Raw genomic sequence first — 23,270 nt, 5'->3', positions numbered from 1 at the left:
AGCGACGGGGATAGCTCTGGGGTGGCGGCCCAAGGCTGCACACACCCAACCAGCACGGCGAGGGCGAGATGGGGGGGAAAAAAGGGCAAAGCAGGGCGTGCTTACCGTGTCATTGCCTGTCGAAGCAGGTCGGCAGCGCCAGAGGACGTGGTGCCGGCGTGGGAGGCCATGGTGGGTGGTTGGCGGGTCGAGGGTGCAGTGCCGACGTTGAGGGTGGAAAGGGTCGGGACAAGACTGCTCGACTTGTTGCGGATGTGATGGCGGGGTTGGATGGTCTTTGTGGAAGAGTCGGAGGTGCGCGAGACTAGTCCGGGACGGTGCGAAAGGGCATCTACAGCTGGGCTCTTTGGGCGGATCTTGGAGGCGGTAGTGGAAGGGGTGATGGTGGCTGTGGAGGAGGAGGAGTAGTAGTAGGAGGAGGAGTTGTCACGGAGGCTGGCGCGAGAGGGGCTGCTGCTGAAGGTATCGCTGGCCGGGGACGCTGAGAGCGAAGTGGGCGCCGGGTCCGCAGGCGGGCGTGAAGTCATAATAATCAATTGGAACCTGGCTCGCTGCTCCGAGCGGCCTTGGCCCTAAACAAGCGCGTTGCAACGACTGTGCGAAAACTCTGCTCTAGGACGTCTTTAACGGGGCAAGCAGTCCGAGTTTGTGCAGGCTCGAGCCACGCGGCGGTGTGTAAGGCGCGGGTAGGGTTGGGGAGAGGTGAGCGGGTGTGCGTGTGCAGTGAGTGTGCCTTGGAAGAGCCTGAGGAGTGGGTTCGGGTACAGTTGGCAGGAGACAGGCTGCAGCATCGACACGGCCGTGTCAGTGTGGTGAGTGATTAGCGTGCGGGAGCAGCGATGCAGACAGACGGGCGATTGATAGCAGCGTCGTCAGAGGGCGCTGCAGATTGCAGGTGATTGCAGATTGCGGATTGCAGACGACGGGCGGAGGAATCGATAGTACTAAGGGGATGGATGGATGGGCGGAACACAGAAAGCAGATGGATAGATGGGCAAGGCGTTGCGCTCGTTATTGACCGCAGCCCATTGTTCCCTTTCACCGCGGGCACGTTATCCGACCGGTCAACTAGGGAGGCTTGCTAGATTTGATATGCTGCTACTACCAGTACACTACTCGTACTGCTGCTCGTCCCCCTCTACCAATGCATTCACTTCGGGGCGCTGGTGGCGGAGCCTTGGCCACGAGCCTCTGCAGCGCTGCACTGCACTGCACCACCACTGCCGCAACGCCTGCCGCTTGTCCTCGGCCCTTTGACCGCCACCCACCACCGCCCCAGTGCTGTCATCAGTCACTCACACCCTTCATCCACTTGCACTTGCACTTGCACTGTCGGTCGCCGAGAGATGGGCGCAAGCTGGAGCCAAATGATCTAACTAGACATGCGTGTTAGAGGCAGCAGCAACTAAGTAACAGCAGCCGCACCAGTACTGCACACTACCACCAACGACCCCCCCGTTGCCGTCTACGTATGGACATGACACGCCCGTCGTTGACCCGTTGGGGGTGCGTGGGCCAAGCAAGCTGCCGTGCGCTGACGTCGTCTCTCCACCGCAGTGCGCCTTCACGGCCGGCAGCAGATTGCAGTCCCTGGCTAAGATCTCGGAGCAAAGCGATTCACTGCCAATCACCGCCTCCACCTGCCCGTGTCTGGTGGAGCCCGAATACCCTCACATTTTCTGCTCAAGCCAGCCGCTGCGTCAAGCGCCCAGCCTGTCGTTTGAAGAAAAGACGCAGCCCGAAGCCCTCAGGTGCCGCCCGATAGCGATAGCGATAGTGCCATGGGTAGTGCACGTAGTCTCTGATAGACAGCCGACCATGGGACCGGTGTAGTCCATTTGCTTCCGGCAATCGGCAGCTTCACGTGAGCCCTGACTCGTAGACGCCCTCACTGCCACCCATGGTTGACCTCTCTCGTGTGTGTGTGTGTGACTCCCTCTCCCCTCGTGCGTGTATGTAGTAGTATGTAGTACTAACCATGTACTACTAGTAATTATGTGGTGAGCACACTGGCTGGTGACAGCCTGCACTCCCGCACGCCCGCCAATCAGCGCCATAGCCATCCACGCCGTCGGCCAAACAGCCGGCCCGTGCAGGCGTATTGCATTTCTTAAGTCGAGCTGCACGGCACCCGGGCGCGCGCAGGCTCACGAGCTCAACGCCACAGCAGACAATAGCACACTGCCCACTTGACCATCATGTCCGACCGCGAGTTTGGCGGCAACGACGATCTGTCGCTGCCAAAGGGTGAGTGCTCCTGGCATGCGCCCGCCTGGCCCCAAACCCTTCACTAACGCGCCCGACAGCGACGGTGCAAAAGATTGTCCAAGATATCCTCGCCAGCGAGCCAGGCATGACCTTTGCCAAGGACTCGCGAGACCTGCTTATTGAGTGCTGCGTCGAGTTCATCACCCTCATCTCGTCCGAGGCCAACGAAATCGCCGAAAAGGACGCCAAGAAGACCATAGCCTGCGAGCATGTCAAGGCTGCTCTCGAGGAGCTTGACTTTGGCGACTACGTGCCCGCCATCCTCGACGTCGCACAAGACTACAAGAAACAGCAACAGGTACGCGCTCGCCAAATACATACATATACCTGTCTTGTCGGAGCTAACGTGGGGCAGAACCGCGAAAAGAAGCAAACCAAGATTGAGCAGAGTGGCATGACCGAGGAGCAGCTCATTGCTGCCCAGGAGGAGCTCTTCAAGAATGCTACGAGCAAATTCAACGCACCCTCGCAGTAATCAACTGCCTAATCTGACCCATCACTTGTACGAATAACGGACTCGGTTGCATGGCGTTTGGGCGGATATCGAGGGATGCGGGCATGGCGTTTGGGGTAGACCAGGTAGGCTTTCAGCGTATGCAGGCCACCATTTTTCAAATGCATAAGGCTAGGCGTTTTCCGGTGCGATTCGGTGTCGAGCGGGCTGCACCGCAGCCCAGAGACCACCATGACATATTTACCATGATTTTACCTTGTGCATCCATCTGCCCACTGCTCTCTTGAATGCGCGTCGGCTAGTTCTCTGCAACAGGACGAGCATTCGCGCGACCCTTTCGCGACCAATGACGTCGGGGCGCGTGGGCCGCCAAACCCCGCGTAGCCCTGGCCAGTAGCGGCAACCCACCTACACCTTCCCATCTCCCCAAGCCCTACTCCAACCCACGCCGACCCTGCCAACTGTTATACTCCAACTGCACACCATGTCGGGTCTCGAGAATGCGCTTTTCAACCTCAAGGTGGGCATCGGCCGCCTGTCCCTGCTAGTAGTCAGCCCGCTGACCTTGACTAGTTCACAGCCAAGTCGCTGAACCGGCAGGCCCTCAAAGCCGGCAAGGAAGAGCAGGCTGAGAAGACCAAGCTGGAAAAGGTGTGCGCGCACAAAAAGTCTTGCTCCCAGCCAGCAACATACTGACGCGCTCGCCAGGCTATGAAGCAGGGCCACAACGATATCGCACGCATCTACGCCGGAAACGCGATCCGCAAACAGAACGAGAAGCTCAACCTCCTACAGCTCGCCTCCCGCGTCGATGCCGTCGCTGGCCGTGTACAAACAGCAGTTACTATGCGCCAAATCACGGGCAACATGATGAAGGTCAACCGGAGTCTGGACGTGGCCATGAAGTCGATGAGTCCTGAACGCGTATGTAGCCACTACAGTCGCAGCAGGGACCCCCAACGCCCATGCTAACCCTACCCTAGATTGCTGCAGTCATGGTTGATTTTGAGAAACAATTCGAGAACGTAGACTCCGCTACCGAACTCTATCAGGACATCACCTCGTCGGCCACGGCCGTTGGCACCCCACAGGAAGATGTCGACCGCCTCATGGCCCAGGCAGCAGATAAAGCAGGCGTTGACCTACAACAAGACCTGCAAGAGGCCACGCCGGCCAAGACCAAGGTGGGTCCCACCGAGCAGGAAGAGGAGGCTTTTACCGAGAGGCTGCGCGCGCTGAGAAACTGAACCATGGGCAATGATTAACTGAAATGGCTTCTTTGGTGTAAATGGAGTTGGGGTGTCACATATACGAAACGGTTTATGAAAAAGGCTACATTTGATTCTGATACAGCAAGCTGTCATCACTGCAATTAACATTATTCATCAAGTGGACCCTGATTCTCAGTCCCTGCATCCGTGTGCTCCCGCAAACACCACGTCATTCGCACATCTTACCATTTCTTACGACGTACATATATACTACAGTACTCCACATGTTGTGTTTCTGTATGTAACCGCACATTCGGCCCGATCCTCGACTTGGATAGGGAATTTCCGGAACGCAATCGGTCCACTTTGCGTGCTACCGTCTCCTCGTTTGCCAAGAAAAAATACAGAGAAATCATGAGCACTACATCCGCTCAAGTGCCAATATACACAAGGCATGAATGTGACCTTGAAATGATCACCACCACAATGTGGCCTAAGAAGCCCCTGCCTCCTTATCCTTCCTCCTCGACCGACCCTCCTCTTCAATCCTCTCCACCAACATATCAGCAAGGAACCACTTCTCCTGACTCGCTTCCCCCATGATCCTGTGACTAGATTCCAGGAACTTCTCCTTGAACAGCGCCCAAAGCTCCTCATCAGCTGCCTCACCAGTCCCCGGCTTGGGATAAAAAGGATCGTTCTTGTAGAAAGCGACGCAAGCCTGCTCAACGCCCGTCTCATCAATCTGAATCGGACGACAACAGTCAAAGTCGAGAATCCACATGCAGTGAACACCCAGATACTCCGACTCGAAGGTAGGTGCATGCCCTGCGCGCGGAGGAGCCAGCACAAACTCAACATCATTCGCATCGATTCTCGCACCCCAGTGCATCAGCGCAAGCGCTTCCGCCATGGCTCCCGCATACGCCCTGACGTCCAACCCCAGCACCTCCATCTGATCAACATGCAACGGCACATTACGCAGACTGAAGCGCTGAAAGCGCGATTGACTAGCTCCGTCTTGCCTGTGGCGCCGCCGGCGACCAAGGTACGGTCGAATCAGACAAGCGTCGTCGTCTGGGTTTCCCTTGACAAACTCGCTCAGCGACGTGTTGCCCGCGCAGAAGAGATCGACGAGTTTGTCGCCGGTGGACCGGGGGACTTTGGGGATGCGCTCCGAGGCTAGGGCTCTGCATGGTGAGTAGCCCGGTGGGAATTGGGCGAGGCTCGTGTGCCACCAGGGGTCGCTGGCTTGGATGAGTCGCTGGCATTGCGGTATGCAGAGGGGCGTGGAGAGGGGCTGGTGCTGCTGCGTGCTCTCGACTACTTTGACATGCATGTTGTAGTCGTTTGTGACGGAGCGGCCTGGTCCGCCGTCTTCGCGCTTGATGGCGGTTTGGCGGGTGCTGTCTTCGAGGGTCCAGACACTGCCGCAGAAGCCTTTGCCGATGCAGCGGTAGCGAGCGTTGGTTTGTTGCATAGTTTTGAATGTAAGCTTGAAGTTTGAGTTCAGCAAGGGGGATTGTTTGTGGTTAAATAGGTGATAGAGAGACTTGCGTTTGGCGGGTTCTCAGCTGTTTGTGCCGTGGTACTGTTGGTCGTTTGCTTCGAGTGTTTACCAATGACGTCTTCGCTATTGTAGGCTGCAGGTGAGAGACATGACTCAGAAACTCACTGTATAGTCACAATCTGTTCAGCCGTTTGCATTTTATGCATTGGCTCAGCTTTGTACCAAGTATGACGTGGCCAGCAGATTGGCTGGTAGTTGATGGGATTCGTAGCGTAGAACTGCTAAATACTGTGGGTTGCATTTATGTCAAACGATTGTCTCCGTGAGCTATATTTTTGGAGAATATCAGAGATATACAGAGCCAAAAGGCGTTGTGGATGAATTCAAGAATCATTTGCAAAAGCTTTGCGTAAGTTCGACCGCACTCAAGGAACAAAACCCTGAGACTCACATGTCAGCTTCACTTTGAATATGGTCTATTCAAGTATCTAATAACGACTTTTCCTCCAAAGGGTCAAACCCCAGACGGTTCCAACACGCATTCCCGTGTAACAAGAACCCAGTACAAACCCATCAAAAAATTGTGAAAAAAAACCTGACTTTCCTTTACCCGCCGAGCACCATCTTCTCACAGCAACTTAACTTGTTGTCTTGAACCGTAAGCTTCAAACCAACCCTCGCTCTCAAACCCCCGAGCACCTTCACCTGGCGAGAGAAAAAAATACTGTTACTCCTCTGCAATCTATCCTTCTTGTGCAGTTCCATCACTAAAATCCAGAAAACACACGTATATATTGAAACTAAGTAAAACAAAAGTCCCTGTGGCTTTGTATGTGCAAATTCTACTAAGGAATATGCGTGAACAAGGGCTTATGTCATCTATCAATCCGAAAGTGTGTGAGTCCTATCGTCAAAAGGTACATAATGACTTTGTCCTTCTGATACAGCACCACGTCCTTCCCGCTACCTTCTTTACACTCATCCCGCGACAGCCAAAATCACATACGCATCTAGATACCGTGATACTTAACTGAAGCTAGCTGAATCACGTAATCTCGTACATTATCCCCGCAAGATCTCTATGTACCTCTGGGGTTTATATAGCGGCTGCTACTATTGTGCTGGACAACTGGTATAGTAATGAGCGACAAGAACTGTATCCCGAGTATTGCTACAAACTATGGGATTTTGAAGGGAATATGCAGACGTTCAAGAATATGTGATCTATTATTGGGCTTAGAACGAGTGAGCAGGTAGATACAGTCGGGTGAAATGAATATCGATGACATTAGTTTTTGAAACAACTAGACTGTTCCCAGACCGCTAGAACGTGTTTGTGTATTGATCAGCAGAGAACACTCAAAAAAAAAGTGGTGCTAATTTGACGATGAAAAGTCGCGTACCCTGTAAGAAAAAAAAATACTATTTAATTTCCACCCTACTCAGCTTACATCTTGCAATGAAGTCGATCAACAACTTCGTCCCTTGATCCAAACGCTTCAACACCCATCCTCTCCAAATCGCCGACAGAAGTCTCACCTTCCGATATACCCATGTGCCCCATACAGTGGGCGACATCATCACTCACCATATAAACGAAGTGACACGCACGGCTGCGTAGTTGGGAGGAATGCGATCGATGTGGGTCATACAGGTATGGCAACAAAGATCAATCTAAAAGTGACAAGTGGTTAAATGATTGATTTTCCCTTTTAAGTAGAATATGACAGGTCGGCTCAAGGACTTGGTTGGGTCCTGTTACTACTGTGAAGTAGCACAGAAATTAGGACATGAACTGTTTCGACTTTAGAGCATGAGACTGTGGTAGGAGTCTAAGAGAGTTACTGCTTATAATTGTCCTTAAAAAAAATTTCGACCAAAGATGTGGTAGATGATGATAATGACGATGTGTAATTGTAACAAGTCTTGATGTTTCCAAGGTGAAGTTGATATGGACAGGAGACGATCTTGTAATGTGCCCAAAAAGATTACATACCACAGTTGAGCGAGAATAGCCAACCACAATTTCTACGACTTACAGATCGAGCAATTCCTACAAATTATCGAGCACCGTATTGCTTATATGTCCATTCTCTTTTCAGTAGCCACCACATGTGTACCACAAGGTGGATATGACGATGCACAGACCACATCGCTTACCGATTCGCACGCGATGATCGAAAAATACGTCGAGAGCAAAAAAATCCGACCAATTTACACGTTTCCTGTACATTTAACGTGAGTTTTAAACAGTCGCAAAGTTTTGTCGTTGTTCGCTGACACTGTCCCTAAAGCCGACCCCTCCCCCCCCCAAACCGCAAATCTTTGCCACAATGGAGAACGAACGCGGAGAACTCGTAGACCTGTAAATAATCCTTGGCCCCGGTGAATAAGCCAGACTGGACATGAGTAAAACTGATACTTCTGGCAGCTACATCCCACGCAAGTGCGACGCCACCAACCGTATCATCCGCCCCAAGGATCACGCTTCTGTGCAGATCGCCATTGCCAATGTTACAGCTGAAGGCCGCGCAATCCCCGGAGACAACAAGTCGTTTGCCCTCGCTGGCTTCGTCCGCGCAATGGGTGAGGCTGACGACTCGTTGAATCGCCTGGCTCAACAGAGTGGATATCTGGAGAAGGTGTGGAACGCTGTCAAATAAGGGGAAAAGAAAAGAATGAGAAGGGAAAAAAAATCAGATTGCGAAAAATTGGTTGAAAAATGTCACGATATGATCGAAACGAGGATAGATGGTATTTTGGGCTCCCGGCGTATAGGATTGTGAAGCAAGTTAGCTACTGGAGAGCATGAAAAGGCTAGACAGCGTCCAAGTCTTGTAGACGACTCTGCGAAAATGCAGACTAGAATTTACTTCTTAAGTTCAAGGTCCTGAGAGGGTCCATTTGCTTTGTGCGAGGCTTTCTGCTTCCAACTCTTTTTGGCCTGCGGTGTATTCCTTACATACATGCCCAAAATCTCTTGGCGTAGTATTATGTCGAGGTATTTTTTTCTGATGGGAGCTGCCTGTGTTGATTGTGCGGGGATGATAAAGGGTTATTAGTGCTTTGGATAAATATGCATCTCTGACCCTCTGCGCAGTGTCCAGTACTTGTCTATGGTAGTGCCGCATACATGGCGGTACGCGTATTGGGTGAATCGGCATTCCGGCTCTCGCATATCTTAGAGCGTTCCTGATTAAGGAAATGGGCACCGACTAATGGGCTCAGCCTGATGTACGTGGCATATTTTCCGCATGATTGTGGCGAGTGTTGAGAGACAATTGGCTATGGTTAAGACGGATAACTGGCATGTGGAATGAGCAAAGTGGGCCCAAGAAACGAGGAACTTCGCCCTGCTGATCACAACAAGTCTATCATGAGAGCTAGCAAATGCCAATGGGGAGGTTGGGTCGTGGAGATGTGGAGTGATCGCCTGTTGGGTTGGATACAACTATGCGTATGCGTATTCACGACTTGGAGGCCCAGACTACTGGCTCTTACCAGGCCATCGGGAGAGAAGCCGATTGTAGTAAAGTGTGCATCTTACTGCAGGAGACTAGCGAATGCAACGGTAAGCGCGGCGCCTGAAGATAGAGAATGCATCAACATGGCAGCGCCTCGGCAGCACATGATGCTAGGGTGCAAATCTAGAAGCGAATCGTTTTGCGTAATATCAAAACCCAAACCTGATACACTGGTGCTCGTTCGCAGCCACAGTTGCTCAGCTGTTGGCAGACAATGGTGGACGGCAGAGGGCGGACGGGCCGCCTGTCGTCGTGATTCAACTCGCGGAACATTACACCGAGGATTAGAATATAGGCGTTGGCGGCACCTGTTCCGTCCGGGATGATGGATCGCTACCGTCGCGAATAATGGATCGCTACCGGCGCAGACGGACGCACTACGAAGAACAGCTTGGTGTATTCCGCTAGGGGCTAGGGTGGCTTTGGGTGGCGTACTGTCAAACCTGACGACAAATGATGGGGTAATGGAGTAGTCCCATGTGCGATGGGACGAAGGTGGACAGGCACAATATGTACAGCAGCATCTTCGGTGTGCTTATGGCGAGCACAGGAGTCTTTTGTAGCGGTAATGGGCTGGACTACTGACGGTGGGACCGCCAGTGCTTGTGGGCGGGGGGTCATGCGCGGTGTAGAAATTGCTCTACTGCTGGGAGAGAAGAACGTCCGGGGAGAAAGTGTGGGAAACCCCTGCGAAACAAGCTTCAGCGGGGCCGGATAAATTCAGTCGTGGTGCGGGGATGGGGTAGCGTGGGTAGCGTTGGCTGGGGCTCCGCGACCGGGGCTGTGATAGGCGGCTCTGGGCCAACACGACGGCTAAGGCCTCAAGGAATCAGCTAACGTCAGGCCGCCAATCTCCATCTGGACTCTCCCGGTGGGTTGAAGGCGGCTAACCAAAGCATTGCCAAGTTGCAACGGGATACAATTAAGCTTGTCAAATTCGAATCACACGCGGGTGGGCGTTGGCGTCGGGCCAGTTTGATAGCCTCTTTGATCTGATTGATGGAATCTCGTCTCCAAACTACTGACCCCAGATGCCGCCCTGTCTGACTTGCGGGACACTTGGGGCCCTTGCTCTTGGGCTTGTTATTTAAAAGTGCTACCATCGCAGTGATGATCTTCTTTTGCTTCCCTTTACCTGCCAGCCTCTCTTATACCGCACACTCTGCTTGTGTCGGTTCACATCTGCAAGCATGGCGGATAAAATCGACAACAAGGCCTATGGCGCCGACACGCAAATCGAAAAGGCCATGTCGAACCTCGAAATCGACGAGAAGTCGACGGCTGCCCAGAACAAGGCTGCTGCTATCGAGGCTGAAAATGCCGAGCACAACATGACTGTGCCACAGGCAGTCAGGGAATACCCCATGGCTGCCTTTTGGGCCTTTGTCATGTCTTGCACTATCGTCAGTCCCTCCTCCCACTCAATTGACATTTCAAAAACAAAAGAGAATTCCAGCTAACATGACATGTAGATTATGGAATCCTACTGTGTTTTCTTGATGGGAAACTTCATCGCCCTTCCCGCATTTGCCAATGCCTATGGTAAATTCAGCCCCGTCGACAACAAGAAGATCATCGTAGCCAGCTGGCAGTCTGCTCTCCAGATGGGTGGACCAGTGGGTGCAATCATCGGTGTCTGCTTGGCCGGTCCCCTTACCAGCCGCATTGGATACCGCTGGGCGACTATTTCCGCACTCATGGTGTTGAACGCCTTCATCTTCATCTTCTACTTCGCCAACTCGCTTCCCGTCATGTTCATCGCCCAGCTCCTCGAGGGTATTCCATGGGGCGTCTTCATCGCCAACTCCCCAGCCTACTGCAGTGAGATTACGCCAATTCAACTCCGAGCTCCTGCTACTCAGATGTTGCAAATGTTCTGGGCTATTGGTTCCATCATTGTCACTGGTGTCACCTATCATTACAACACAATGGACAGCGCAAAGGCGTACAGGTATGTATTTCGATACTTTGTATCTAATATTTCGCTAACCGAGCTCCTAGAATCCCCATTGCCCTCCAATGGATGTTCCCCACCCCTCTTGCCATTCTCATCTACCTGGCTCCAGAGTCTCCCTGGTGGTTGACCCGAAAGGGACGTTATGAAGAGGCCGAGAAGGCAGTCGGACGCTTGGGACGCAAGACCATGCTCAACCTCAAGGAGTCCGTTGCTATGATGCGCCGTACCATTGAGCTTGAGAAGTCAGTCAAGGACCCCAGCTATCTGGAGCTCTTCCGAGGCGTCGACCGCTACCGAACCCTCATCGTGTGCGGTGTTTACGCGGCACAGAACCTTACTGGTAACCTCATCGCCAACCAGGCCGTATACTTCTTTGAGCGTAAGTTTTATTTTACCACGATCCTGAAATTTTAGAGCCATGTTGCTAATTCCTTCACAGAGGCTGGAATGAGCACTGACACTGCGTTTGCCCTCGGTCTCATCACCTCTGCTCTCCAGATGATCTTTGTCATGCTGTCTTGGATTTTGACCTCGTATCTCGGTCGTCGTACCATCTATGTATGGGGCTCTCTCATCAACGTCGGCTTCCTTGTGGCCCTCGGTATTGCAGCCTCCGTTAGCACGCCAACCGCGGCTATTGCCAGAGCGGCTTCTCTCGCCCAAGCCTCCCTCGGTCTCATTGTCTCCGTTCTCTTCACCCTCGGACCTGCGCCTGCTTCTTGGGTCATCATCGGAGAAACATCTGCTATTCGTCTTCGACCCCTCACAACCGGTATTGGACGTGGTTGCTACTATGCCATCAACATTCCTTGCATTTTCCTTTCCAGCTACATGCTTAACCCTGATGTAAGATTGGACCCATTTTGAGCTTTGTATGAATAGTCACTAACTCAGTACAGGAGGCAAACCTTGGTGGCAAGTGCGGTTACGTCTGGGGTGGCACTGGTTTCTTCTGCTTCGTCATTGCATACTTCTTCCTGCCTGAGATGAAGAACCGATCCTACCGCGAAATCGATATTCTGTTCCACCGTAAGGTTCCTGCTCGCCAATGGTCAAAGACCGTCGTCGACGCCACAGACGACGAGTAAACAGCGCTTGCTCAGGAGACCGAGGCATGATGTGGATGGTAGTAAAGTGTTGATATGTCATCAGTCATGTCCCTTGGTACGATATTAAGTAGTCACTGGGTTAGACTAAATGCTATGACCCCTACCTTGAAAATAATTAATTACGGAAATATTTCCCGTGAACTATAAATCCATCTCTGATGACCTAAGTACAGTCAGCTGTAATTTCTCACACGTGCACTTGTCAACCATGAAGCCATGTTCATGCCTGTCAACAAATCCACACTATGGACGTATTTTAATTAAGCCAAGCTACTTGGAATGTAGTTCGCCGTTCACTCGATCTCGGGACGGATCTATTCTCGGAGCGGAAGATATAGTGAATAACTAGAAAAGACCCTTGATCTACCCCATGTGATGACCTCTGCACTTGGTCCTCAAAGCCAACCAATCAAGCCTACATTCACCCCTACAAGTCAAGCTCAGGCAGGCTAGGGTACCCGGAATGACAGTTTTGATGACAGTTCCGCTCAACCGAAGAAATTCACGACTACTTACACGTTCTCCGACATTGCTACGGACGCCATCTCTAGACGCAGCCAACCGTAAGGAAAAAGGCTCTCTGCTTGCGATTAGCTTACAGATCTATCTAGTCTGCTTCCAAGAGCCTGGGTCTTGGAAAGTGGGGAAGATTGCGTGTACCCATGGTAATGGGATATGTGTAATGCTGGGCTAGAGATGTGATAGGTGGGTACTAATCTGATCGTGAGGGTCTAGGGACCGTGCTCGAGGACTATCCGCCGGGCTCCGCAGTGACTTCAGGCATTGTTGGAGCATGGTTAGATGTTAAGCACACGAGTATGTAGTAGGCCTGTGATTTGTGGGTATGGCGGCGGCGGCGTTTGTTGTGAATGATTCATCGCAGTTGGTGCGAGGGAAAGAAAGAGGATAGGAAGATAGGCAGATGAGGCTCATTGAGTGGTATATTGCTATCTTTGACTCGGACATATAGCTTCTAGACAGTATTTGCTGCATGTCCAAAGACTCTACCCGTTTTCTTTGGTTCGGTCTTGCCTATATTGTCCAAACTGCACACAAAAGCGGTTTAGCGCAAGTACCTTGGTAACCCAGTTCGACAATGTCACCTCTTGCCTTGCTTCATTGTATCTGCCAGTTTATCAACCAGGGTTTATTTGCTTTCTCGGAAAAACTGTGTGTCAACTCCCCGAGCGTGCATTGGCAGTGCCTTCTAGTCAATACAACATGCCTTCATGAATTGAAACCATTCTTGCTCTACCAACAGAGCCCAAGACGTCTTCAAGTTATTTCGGATGACTGCCGTTGAAGATATTAATGCTATCTTGAGTGTCATGGTCAGTCATGTTTTGCTGGTCGTTGATTCTCGCAGTACTGATCTTTCGTAACTGCTCTAGTCACATCGTGTGTAGCTCAAGATATCCTCGAAATCGCAAACAAAACCTTATATGAGCACTTTGAATCAATGTCTGCTCCAAAGGAAGAGCCAAAACAAGAAAAGTGTTAAGATGCCCAACGCAAGCTCGCAAAGGTAGAGGAACAGTGCTCACATGGTACGATACAACAAGATAGCACTATGCACCTGTTCACAAGAACCATTTTGGATGCATCCTAATCCAGCACAGAAGATGACCCTGGTTGCTCCTAGCCGACACTCTTCTCAGAAAGCCTTTGGGAGAGTGAAAGTGAGTCTCGTAGATGAGATATGCAACAACGCCATGGTATGCCCCACAGCGACATGGCCATCAGATGCAAAACTCCATGGCATAGAAACAGTAGCTAATAAGCTCACTTGGCAGCATCTCATGTACCAGACAGCTTACTAAAAGAAAACACGTTTTTCTTTCTTTTTGATTCGGTTGAAATAACATGGTACTGAGAATCTCCAAAGGCCGACCAGTTTCATCGGCTACCAACCTACTTCGGCTTAGGGAGCGTTGTCCGTACTTAAGTAAAAAATCTTAACTCAATACTTCGACGCATCAAGAAAGGGAACGCCAGCCGGTAGACGACAATGTCGGTAACTACATTCCAGATGGACAGAAACTGGTGGAAGTTATCATGAAAATAACGCTCCTCAAGATACTTCCTATTCCTATCTGTGCGGTCAGTGCTCGTGGTTGCAGCTGGGAAGAAAGCAAACATATCCACACGGATCGACTGAGCAACACATGCATGAGGACTCCGCGGGAGGAAGACAAGATTCTATGGGCAACGCCTGGCTTCGCGATCTCGCAATTGCCTATCATTATTAGGTATACGACAAGGTGCCCGGATTGCCATCGGAAGGTATGCCCAATGTGTGCAGCCATTATCGACGGAAATTGACAATAGCAGAGGATCTTGGGAGGGGCGAGGGCTCCACACAAAACAACCCTGCATGTTTTCGGAGCGTGCAACCGGACCAGGAACAGTATTGCTATACACCTGGTTTTGCACGACGCGCTATCCACGTCAGGCAGCCCTCAGGTACACATGATGATGTGTCAGTCACAAAAGCTTGGTCGGATCAAACCTGGCACTGCACTCGTACCACTCACGGCAATGAAAACACCGCTCCAGCCCCAGCACCCCACACGCGCTAGGATGCTGCAATACGTCTTCCAGCCATGAATCAGCCCCATCTCGCCACCAGAACCACCATCAAGCGGCACTTGGCAAGCTTGGCAGTCCGCCCAGTTGAAGCTTACCAAGGCCTCTTATCACGTCTTGACACGGCTCGTGTGCTTGTTTACTGGGTCCACCCACAGCGGTTATTGGTGGATGAAGGGTCAGCCTCGTGTGCGGATGCGCCCACTTGGCTGGATGTAGCAGGTCGGAAAGAGCTTTGTATGTGGGTTTGATTGTAAGCTGCATTTCAGGCATACAGTGATGTTGGTAGGAGCGGCATTCCCGGTCTCTGGGCCCATTTGCAGCTTCGAGCTGTAGGTGGTATGGAATTAGGTAAACTAGCAAGCAACATAAATTGCACAGCATGCCCTGCCAGTTTGGAAACGGTACTCCCTTTGCAATAAACAGGCAATAGTCGCAATGGCCTACCTGAAGTCAATCGCAGCAATTGCTGCATGCGCTGCGGCGGTTGAAGCAGCAGCCCTTCATCCTCGCACCAACAAGACGCTGGTTGATTCGGTACGAGCATGCGAATATCCATTTTATGAGTTGCTCTAACACAAATTATAGCAATCGCTCCGCGATACGATTGACATTGACAACTTGTATGCCAAGGCCGAGATTCTTCAGGAGATTGCCTACAACACACCTGGAAAGAACCGTGTGATTGGCAGCCAGGGCCACGAGGATACCGTGGAATACATCAAGGGCCAGCTCGAGGCATTCCCTGACTACTATGATGTGTACACTCAGGATGTGCCTCTTTCAATCGGAACCACTGCTACGCTCCGTGCAAACAACAACACCATTGAGGCTTTTGCAGTAACTCTGGCTCCGGGCGGCAACGTTACTGGACCGCTCGTTGCTATTCCCAACTTGGGCTGTGAAGAGGTAGGTTCATGTTTTCGACTATATACCCAAAGAACATATGAAGGAGCAAGACTAACATTGAAAAGGCGGATTTCCCAGAATCTCTCGAGGGCTCTGTAGCTTTGATCAAGCGTGGTACATGCTCTTACGGCGAAAAGGTGCAGATTGCTGCTGCCAAGGGAGCCTTGGGTGTAGTGGCATGGAACAATGCTGAGGGCACTCTTGAGGGCTACTCGCTCCAAGTATTGTATCCCAAGGGCAAGTTTGTTCCTGTAGCCGGCATCACCGTGGGCCAAGGAGAAGCGCTTCTTGCACAGCTGAACGCCGGTGTCAAGATCAACATCGACATGTCGACAGACGCCAAGGTGTTCAACACTCGCAACGTGATTGCGGAGACAAAGGCTGGCGACCACGACAACGTGATCCACGTCAGCGGCCATTCCGACTCGGTCACTGCTGGCCCCGGCATCAACGACAACGGATCAGGCACTATTTCCATTCTCGAGATTGCCATCCAACTGACCAACTTCACTGTCAACAACGCCGTGCGCTTCAGCTGGTGGACAGCAGAGGAAGCCGGTCTCCTCGGAGCCGAGTACTACGTGCACGAGCTTCCCCAAGCCGAGAAGGACAAAATCCGTCTTTTGCTCGACTTCGACATGATGGCCTCGCCCAACTTTGCCTACCAAATCTACGACGGCGACGGCTCGGCATACAACCTGACTGGACCGGTTGGCTCCGCCGAGGCCGAGCACGAGTTCGCCGCCTACTTTGACAGCATTGGTCTCAACCACACGGAGATTGAATTCGACGGCCGATCCGACTACGGTCCCTTCCTCGAGGCTGGCATTGCGTCTGGCGGCATTGCCGGTGGTGCCGAGGGCATCAAGACGGAAGAGGAGGCGGCCATGTTTGGCGGAGGCGCTGGCGTTCCTTACGACGTCAACTACCACGAGGATGGCGATACCGTCAACAACTTGAACCTCGAGGCGTGGATCGAGTTCACGAGGGCTATTGCGCATATGACGGCCAAGTATGCCGTCTCGTGGGACAGTATCCCGCCCAGGAACGCAACGGCGGCGCAGAAGCGGTCAGAGCGGTATGCCGAGTTCAAGCAGGCGTTCCAGAAGACAAAGAGGTACCAGAGGTGGGTATAGATTGTTTGCTCGACCTCGAGACTCTTTTTGAGTAGTTTATGAGCTTTTAGATACGAACTTTAATGTGGTTGAATATATCAGAAGAAATTTTTTCAAGATAATGTTTTGTGTGGTAAGCAAAGTGGATGAATGGTAGAAAAACGAGTTTTGTATGGGATTGCACATATTTATTCGCCGTTTACAAGACGGGGACGGGTTTGCTTTACTCTTCGTCGTCATCGTCAACTACGGGTACAGGCTCGTCCTTGCCAGTCTTCTTGACTTTGCGGTCCTTCTCAGCACCAGCAGGCTTGGCGTCCTTTGCTTTCTTCTTGTCGTCGTCGTCGTCCTCCTCATCGTCGACCTCGTCAGAAGCAGCATCCTCGTCGTCTTCGGCGCTCAGCTCAGCCTCTTCCTCCTCGCTCTCATCCTCGTCCTCGTCTTTGCTTTTGGCTTTGGTAGTGCGCTTGGCCTTTTTCTTTGGCGCTATAGGAAAAAAACAAAAATAGTAAGAAGAGAGTTACAGAGAAGGGGTCAAGGGACCGCCATGGGGTTACTCAGGATGACTTACGTGGCTCTTCCTCGTCCGAGTCGGCTGAATCAAAGTTTGAGCCTTCAGACTCTGCGTATCTGGATGGCTGGGTCAGTCTTGCTGTAGGTGTCGGATGCGCGCGCAAAGAGAATTGTTTCCATGAATTAGACAAAAAGTGCCATGATAGCCATGTCAAGTGTAGAGGCAAGGTGGGAGTGAGTTGATTGCTGCAGGAGGGAGGAAGGAGCCGGCTGCCGCTGACTCTAGGGCTGCGACTGCCTTTGGAGGCATGCGCAGCGACCAGACAACGTAGAGGTACAAATTCAAAACATCAATTCAAGGGTGCGCATATAGGCGATGACAATGAAGCCAAAACCATCGGATTGCGACGTGGTGGTTAGAGACATGACGTCAAGAAAGCGGCGACTTACTCTTCTTCTTCGTCGCTCTCATCGCTGGGGAGGGCAACGAGCTCCTCGTCGTCGTTCTTCCTCTTCCTGGTAGTCATGGCGCCGGACTAGTCTACGAAAGCAACAAAAAAGAGCTGGTACGTGGCAGGATAGTGGAACAGAAGTAGGAAGGGATCCAGAGATTGAGCAAGTTTGGGTGGCAGCAGGGAAAGAAAGCTATGGAGGTGAGCCTGGGGGCGGGGACCCAGGGCAACACAGACGGGGGCGCGGATGAAATAGCTGGCTGGGTACTCGGCCACGACGCACACACACACAGACACACACACACGCACACCTACGCAAGCCGCGCCCCCTTTACTTGCCCAAGAAGGAGGCTGGGAAGCGCAGGACAGGGCAGGCCGGGCGACTGCAGGCCTCTTTTGCTCCATCGCCCACCTCGGCCGCTTCGGGTACACGGCGAGGAGCCAATCATGGCGTGTGCCGTCATCACCTGCGTTCCGAGCCCGCCATGGACGACATCCAGGCGGTTGCTGCAGGTACCGCGTCCGAGGAGCTTTGGGCGACAGGCTGTTGTTGGGCTTGTATATGACACGGTGAAGTGCTGTCTGGATGGCGGTGAGGGCAATAAATGTGCTTACCAATGCCGTCTGTCCTGTGGCTATGTACGGATTATGTATGTATGTACGGCATGGCGAATGAGCGATATCTGGGTGCTCAAGGTAGCCCCCAAGGCAATGCTCCCACTCGCTGCAGAGCGGCAAGTTGGACTGTCTAGCGAAACACTAAGATAGGCCAGGAAACGTTTAATCTGTCACCTAGAAACATCTTGGGTATCCACACAGACGAAGCCGTCGAGATTGCAGCCGTTGGTCCGTATCCAAGTCGGCATGTTCGCAGCTCGAGGTGTAGCGTTCGTGGCCCAAATAGGCAACGAGCCCCACCTAATCGCACCAATCACCATCTGCTCTGCCCCGCCCGCAGTACCGCGTCTTATTCGCGCGCCATCTTGACTGTCTTTCTAGTATTTCCCCGACCAAATCTCGACTGTCTGTTCCCTACGCTCGTTTGACACCACACCACCACAGAACTGCGCTTGCCATGTCCGCGCCCCAGATTGCGAGGCCGGGCAGGGCCCCGCGCCTCTCCAGCCTGAACAAACCCGATTCCTACCAGTACCAGTCCTCCGCGACAAAACGAAGAGCCGCCGGCCCGCCCCAGCCCGTAAAACCCACCCAGCGCACCTACACCTGCTGCGAGGCACCCTTGATCAATGTCGCCGACGGCACCACCATGTGCTACAACTGCGGAAAAGTCCACGACGAGAGCCAAATTGTTTCCGAAGTCACTTTTGGCGAAACTTCGGGCGGAGCAGCCATCGTCGAGGGTGGCTTCATCCATGCCAACCAGCGACATGCCAACTCCATGGGCGGCACCATGCGGGGTCTTGGTGGCATGGAGAGTAGGGAGCAGGCTGCTATGAATGGCAAGAACGCAATTCAGGCCCTGGGTGCTTCTCTCAACCAGCGCGAGGCAGTCATAGAACAGGCTTTTAGTTGGTACAAACTCGCCATGAACCACAGGTTCATCCAGGGTCGCCGCATGAGAAACGTCGCCGCTGTCTCCATATACATGGCAGCCCGTAGGCAGCCCGAGAACACTCTCATGCTTATCGACTTGGCAGAGAAGATTCAAACAAACGTCTGGGCCCTGGGTGATACATACAAGCAGTTTTTGGAAATGCTTAAAGAGGAGGATCCTGCCCAGCTCGTTGGTAGCAAGGCTGTCCAGGAGATTGAACCCTTGATGTTGAAATACTGCCGGAAACTTGAGTTTGGAGACGACTCTCATAGGGTAGCTGATGATGCCTGCAAAGTCTTGAAGCGCATGAATCGCGACTGGATGGTGCAAGGTCGCCAGCCCGCTGGATTGTGTGGTGCTTGTATTATCATTGCTGCTCGCATGAACAACTTTCGTCGTACCATTCGTGAGGTTGTCTATGTTGTCAAGGTCGCCGATTCCACCATTACTTCCCGTCTATACGAATACAAGAGGACACAGAGTGCAGCTTTGACTGTCAACCAATTCCGAGAGTTTGCACCAAGACTAAAAGTCAAGGCTCAACCGCCTGCCATCTGGAGGCGCGCAGAAAAGGAGGAACGACAGGCGAAGAGAAGGAGACTGCTTGAAGGACACGATGACACTGCAGCATCTCTAGAGAACGAATCAGGAAGTGGTGAAGTAGAGACTGGCACATCTACAGCACCAACGCGGACAAGCAAGAGACAAAAGTCTAATGATGGTTCATCACAACCAGTTTCTACTCAGAGCGGAGATACAAGCACTCAGGGAAGTGGTATACCTGCAGAAGTCGAGGCTTTTGATGGCAATGCCGACGCAATGATTGATAGTGTTGCCACTGCACTTGAGGAAGTCGAAGCAGGAGAGGCCACCGATCCAGATTTTGTCATGCCCAAGAAGCGCGGTCGTCCACCCAAGAAGCGAGTACCCATTGCCATTCCCGAAGAAGATCTCGAAATCGAGCAAGACATTGAGGAAGAACTTACGAATGCCATCAAAGATTGGGAGTCCGTCTTCAAAGAATTTGCCAACAACGAAGACCACGATCTCCTCCGACGCTCCGGCTGGACCGCCGCCGAAATGGCACGCGCCGCCCAAGACAAACGCGACATACCCGTAAACACGAACCCAGAAATCGGCGAAGAAGAATTCGAAGACGACCCAGACGTCGCCACGTGCATCCTCGGCCCCGAGGAAGTCCGCCGCAAAGAAGCCATCTGGATCACAGAAAACGAAGAATGGCTCCGCGCCCAGCAAGAAAAGATGCTCCTCGCCGAACTCGAAGCCGCAGAAGACAAGCCCAAGAAACCGAAGCAAAAACGCAAACACCACCAAATGGGCGACGGCAGCGTCCTCGAGGGCCAACCTGCTACCAGCGCCGCAGACGCCGCGCACAAGATGCTCAAGAAACGCGCAAACAAGGCGTTTAGCAACCACATCAATTACGATAGGCTCAAGGAACTTTTTCCAGGCGGTGGAACAAATGCTTCGGCTAGTCCGGCGGATAGTGCCCAAGGTACTAGTCCGGTGAACAGGTCTCCGCCTGCTTCTGCTGTCCAGCACCCAGTTGCGGATAAGGATGCCCAGGGCGATGAAGAAGAAGAAGAGGAGGAAGAGGAAGAGGAAATGCTAGCGGAAGAAGAGGAAGAGGAAGATCTCGAGTATAACTATCGCGATGATGATGATGAGGGGTTCGGAAATGAGAGTTATGACTACTAAGGTTTTTAAATGTTTTTCTTTATGTCAGGATTTACATCCCAGCCTATTGGGCTTTTCTTCTTCTTCTTCTTCTTCTTCTTCTTCTTCTTCTTCTTCTTCTTCTTCCTCTTTTCTACGCCAATTGTTTTCAGAAAATGGGGGCTTGGGTCTGTATTTACAAATAGGTCTGTTTGGCCTAGTTTTTTTTCTTTTCTTACTTTGCATTAGCTATCGACGGAGTTTTCCATATCTCGGAGTTTGGCTCAACTGGTACATATCGGCATGTACATGCATATACATATACCCACCTACAGCGCTTCGGGCGAAGCATGTCATAGATTCCAATGAAGAAAAAAAAGGCATTTAGTCCTTTTTTTTCTCCCTCTTCCACTTCTGATCTTCCGCTCTATCATCAGCCGTGTACAATTCAAAAATCACACATTCAGTCATCGCTGTATCCAGGTCCTTTGCTGCATATTTTTTTGTTATAGGGGAGGAATTCCCAATGTTTCGATTGGTCCCTGCTTCATAACTCGTGACACGCATGCTCATGCTACCCTAGATTTTTCCCGCAATTCAATAAGAAGGATCCGAGCCCAGATCCACCGCACACCCACATACACCCCCCGTGTTATGACCAAAAACACTTGTCGAAAGTAAACAAAAAACGATTGAACGAGAAGAAAAAACAAAACGCCGGGTTTTACCGTTGTGCGAGCACAAGAGTCTATCGATCAAGAAAGCATGCACCAAGAAATCCCCATTTCTCTCTCTCTTTCTTTCTTGTTCCAAGACCTACAAACTTCGCGGTCTACTTGTACACATACACACATTGTCTAGCACATCTTGTACTGTGCCTCGCCAGCCGCCTGCCTGTGCATATCCTGGCTCTCGAGCTTGTAAGAGATGGTGATGTCCAAGTCGCGGTGGTTCTTCTCGCTGGGCTTGTTCTCCAGGGTACCGCTGATTGTCTCGCCCTCTTCGACAGTCAGGACGTCCTTGAGGTAGAAGACAGTCTGTTTCCAGTGCGTGTACTTTGTGTGAGGGCCGGTAGAGAAGCGAATGGGCTTGTGGCAGGCGGCAAACTCAATGTCGAACCAGGCAATGACGGCGTGAACAAAGTCGTTGCGGCGCACCTTGAGCTCGTACGGTAACCGGAATGCGAGGTCGGCAACGGTGCACGTGTAAAGGTCGAGAGTGATGACCGGTGAAGGGTCAGTAACGACGGCCTTGATGTCAACAGTGTCGACGAGAGGTTCAGTCATGGCAGTGGCTTTGAGTGGGGAGTAGTCGAAGCCCCAAACGTTGTCCCAGACTGATCTTGTTAGCATATCGGCAAAGTTCGGTGAGATTCGCCAGACTTACAGCCAATCTTCTCATCCTTGTACTCGCCATCTTCGATACCGGCCATGAAAATGGTGGCCTTGTCGGGGAAGATAAGGCCGTCCTTGACCAGGTACTTGTCGCGTGCATACAGGACAGTGTCCAACATGGACTCGTAGAGCAAGAAGTAGCCCATCCACTCGGATATTATTATGTCGACCTTGTCGAAGGGCAGGACAACCTCTTCCATCTTGCCTTGTAGCAGGGTGATCTTATCCGACAGGCCGTTTACCTCGACAATCTCCTTTGCCTTTTCGATAATGGTTGACATGTCAACACCGATAACGTGCTTTGCACCGGCCTTGGCGGCGAACCTATATCCCAGGTATCAGTGTGTGTTCGAGTATTGTGTGTTCAGGCGGGGGAGCGCGGACATGCTGAGGATGGAGGTACCGCATCCGACATCAAGGACGACCTTGTCCTTGAACAGGTGGGGGTTTTGGTAGATAGCGTCGCGGTAGCTCTTGGTTCGGACTTCATCTTTCTAGACGCGTAACATTAGCCAAGCTGCCTGTGGTCGTGACTGCAACCTTTGCTCGGGCAAGGAAGGAAGTGGGGCACACGTACCAGCATTTCCTCGTGGATGCCTTCACTCGCGCGTTAGTATCACTTTCATCAAGACATGGCATTCTTTACGGACCATGGTGGTTGTAACTGCGCAACACGGCGTTAGTAAAATGTATCTTTGGAGCGTCTGCGAGTGCCTACCTGTTGAAATAATGCGCCTCAGAGTGCGCCATGCCCGTGAGAGGGTCTTTCTTTCCGGTCTCTTGCTGGTTCGCCATGACGGGTGTAAAAGCTAAGAAATCTGAGAGTTGAGGGAGAGAATGTATGTAGGGTAAGAGAAGAGAGATTGGTTCTGCGATTGCCAAAAGGCAGGATATGGAAATTTTGGTTTTGGTAGAACCAGAAGCGCACAGACACTAATCACCAAGGGTCTCAAAGCGGGGCAAGACATTGAGAAGCTAGTCCGAGAGAAGCTTGACACCACGATGATTAGATTTTCTAGCGCCTTGCAGCGCTGTT

The 23,270-nt window shown here is 51.9% G+C and overlaps 12 protein-coding genes across 12 annotated transcripts; 6 read left to right on the top strand and 6 right to left on the bottom strand.

The window, feature by feature from the left end:
* Positions 1–101: 101 nt before the first annotated feature.
* Positions 102–527, bottom strand: COCVIDRAFT_23369 (hypothetical protein; the record flags this gene model as incomplete). Its single annotated transcript, XM_014704957.1, has 1 exon — positions 102–527. The coding sequence occupies one exon, from the start codon at positions 525–527 to the stop codon at positions 102–104; it is 426 nt and encodes a 141-aa protein (XP_014560443.1).
* Positions 528–2,198: 1,671 nt separating this feature from the next.
* Positions 2,199–2,743, top strand: COCVIDRAFT_89029 (hypothetical protein; the record flags this gene model as incomplete). Its single annotated transcript, XM_014705025.1, has 3 exons — positions 2,199–2,247; positions 2,307–2,566; positions 2,624–2,743. 3 exons carry the CDS (start codon positions 2,199–2,201, stop codon positions 2,741–2,743), a joined length of 429 nt encoding a protein of 142 aa, XP_014560511.1.
* Positions 2,744–3,206: 463 nt separating this feature from the next.
* On the top strand, positions 3,207–3,969 carry COCVIDRAFT_12781 (hypothetical protein; the record flags this gene model as incomplete). The annotated part of the gene is made up of 4 exons (XM_014704930.1): positions 3,207–3,242; positions 3,296–3,373; positions 3,431–3,646; positions 3,706–3,969. 4 exons carry the CDS (start codon positions 3,207–3,209, stop codon positions 3,967–3,969), a joined length of 594 nt encoding a protein of 197 aa, XP_014560416.1.
* Positions 3,970–4,426: 457 nt separating this feature from the next.
* On the bottom strand, positions 4,427–5,413 carry COCVIDRAFT_12780 (hypothetical protein; the record flags this gene model as incomplete). Its single annotated transcript, XM_014704929.1, has 1 exon — positions 4,427–5,413. One exon carries the CDS (start codon positions 5,411–5,413, stop codon positions 4,427–4,429), a length of 987 nt encoding a protein of 328 aa, XP_014560415.1.
* A 2,363-nt stretch (positions 5,414–7,776) lies between these two features.
* Positions 7,777–8,106, top strand: COCVIDRAFT_89162 (hypothetical protein; the record flags this gene model as incomplete). Its single annotated transcript, XM_014705024.1, has 2 exons — positions 7,777–7,808; positions 7,875–8,106. 2 exons carry the CDS (start codon positions 7,777–7,779, stop codon positions 8,104–8,106), a joined length of 264 nt encoding a protein of 87 aa, XP_014560510.1.
* Positions 8,107–8,986: 880 nt separating this feature from the next.
* Positions 8,987–9,439, bottom strand: COCVIDRAFT_89007 (hypothetical protein; the record flags this gene model as incomplete). Its single annotated transcript, XM_014705023.1, has 1 exon — positions 8,987–9,439. A coding segment is annotated over one exon (453 nt), but the record flags the coding sequence as incomplete, so codon positions are not given.
* A 718-nt stretch (positions 9,440–10,157) lies between these two features.
* On the top strand, positions 10,158–12,012 carry COCVIDRAFT_23364 (hypothetical protein; the record flags this gene model as incomplete). The annotated part of the gene is made up of 5 exons (XM_014704956.1): positions 10,158–10,370; positions 10,440–10,918; positions 10,969–11,303; positions 11,364–11,770; positions 11,824–12,012. 5 exons carry the CDS (start codon positions 10,158–10,160, stop codon positions 12,010–12,012), a joined length of 1,623 nt encoding a protein of 540 aa, XP_014560442.1.
* Positions 12,013–15,057: 3,045 nt separating this feature from the next.
* On the top strand, positions 15,058–16,664 carry COCVIDRAFT_88996 (hypothetical protein; the record flags this gene model as incomplete). Its single annotated transcript, XM_014705022.1, has 3 exons — positions 15,058–15,156; positions 15,208–15,528; positions 15,594–16,664. 3 exons carry the CDS (start codon positions 15,058–15,060, stop codon positions 16,662–16,664), a joined length of 1,491 nt encoding a protein of 496 aa, XP_014560508.1.
* A 202-nt stretch (positions 16,665–16,866) lies between these two features.
* On the bottom strand, positions 16,867–17,683 carry COCVIDRAFT_12777 (hypothetical protein; the record flags this gene model as incomplete). Its single annotated transcript, XM_014704928.1, has 3 exons — positions 16,867–17,129; positions 17,215–17,450; positions 17,607–17,683. 3 exons carry the CDS (start codon positions 17,681–17,683, stop codon positions 16,867–16,869), a joined length of 576 nt encoding a protein of 191 aa, XP_014560414.1.
* Positions 17,684–18,683: 1,000 nt separating this feature from the next.
* COCVIDRAFT_23361 (hypothetical protein) lies at positions 18,684–20,882 on the top strand (the record flags this gene model as incomplete). Its single annotated transcript, XM_014704955.1, has 1 exon — positions 18,684–20,882. One exon carries the CDS (start codon positions 18,684–18,686, stop codon positions 20,880–20,882), a length of 2,199 nt encoding a protein of 732 aa, XP_014560441.1.
* A 24-nt stretch (positions 20,883–20,906) lies between these two features.
* COCVIDRAFT_89219 (hypothetical protein) lies at positions 20,907–21,089 on the bottom strand (the record flags this gene model as incomplete). Its single annotated transcript, XM_014705021.1, has 1 exon — positions 20,907–21,089. A coding segment is annotated over one exon (183 nt), but the record flags the coding sequence as incomplete, so codon positions are not given.
* A 608-nt stretch (positions 21,090–21,697) lies between these two features.
* Positions 21,698–23,029, bottom strand: COCVIDRAFT_88929 (hypothetical protein; the record flags this gene model as incomplete). Its single annotated transcript, XM_014705020.1, has 6 exons — positions 21,698–22,176; positions 22,227–22,558; positions 22,619–22,728; positions 22,812–22,831; positions 22,885–22,898; positions 22,953–23,029. The coding sequence occupies 6 exons, from the start codon at positions 23,027–23,029 to the stop codon at positions 21,698–21,700; spliced, it is 1,032 nt and encodes a 343-aa protein (XP_014560506.1).
* Positions 23,030–23,270: the final 241 nt, after the last annotated feature.

This window comes from Bipolaris victoriae (genome assembly GCF_000527765.1).
Source record: "Bipolaris victoriae FI3 unplaced genomic scaffold scaffold_11, whole genome shotgun sequence".
Lineage (NCBI taxonomy): Eukaryota > Fungi > Ascomycota > Dothideomycetes > Pleosporales > Pleosporaceae > Bipolaris > Bipolaris victoriae.
Note: the sequence above shows the minus strand (reverse complement) of the source record. Positions and strands in the feature narration are given on the sequence as shown.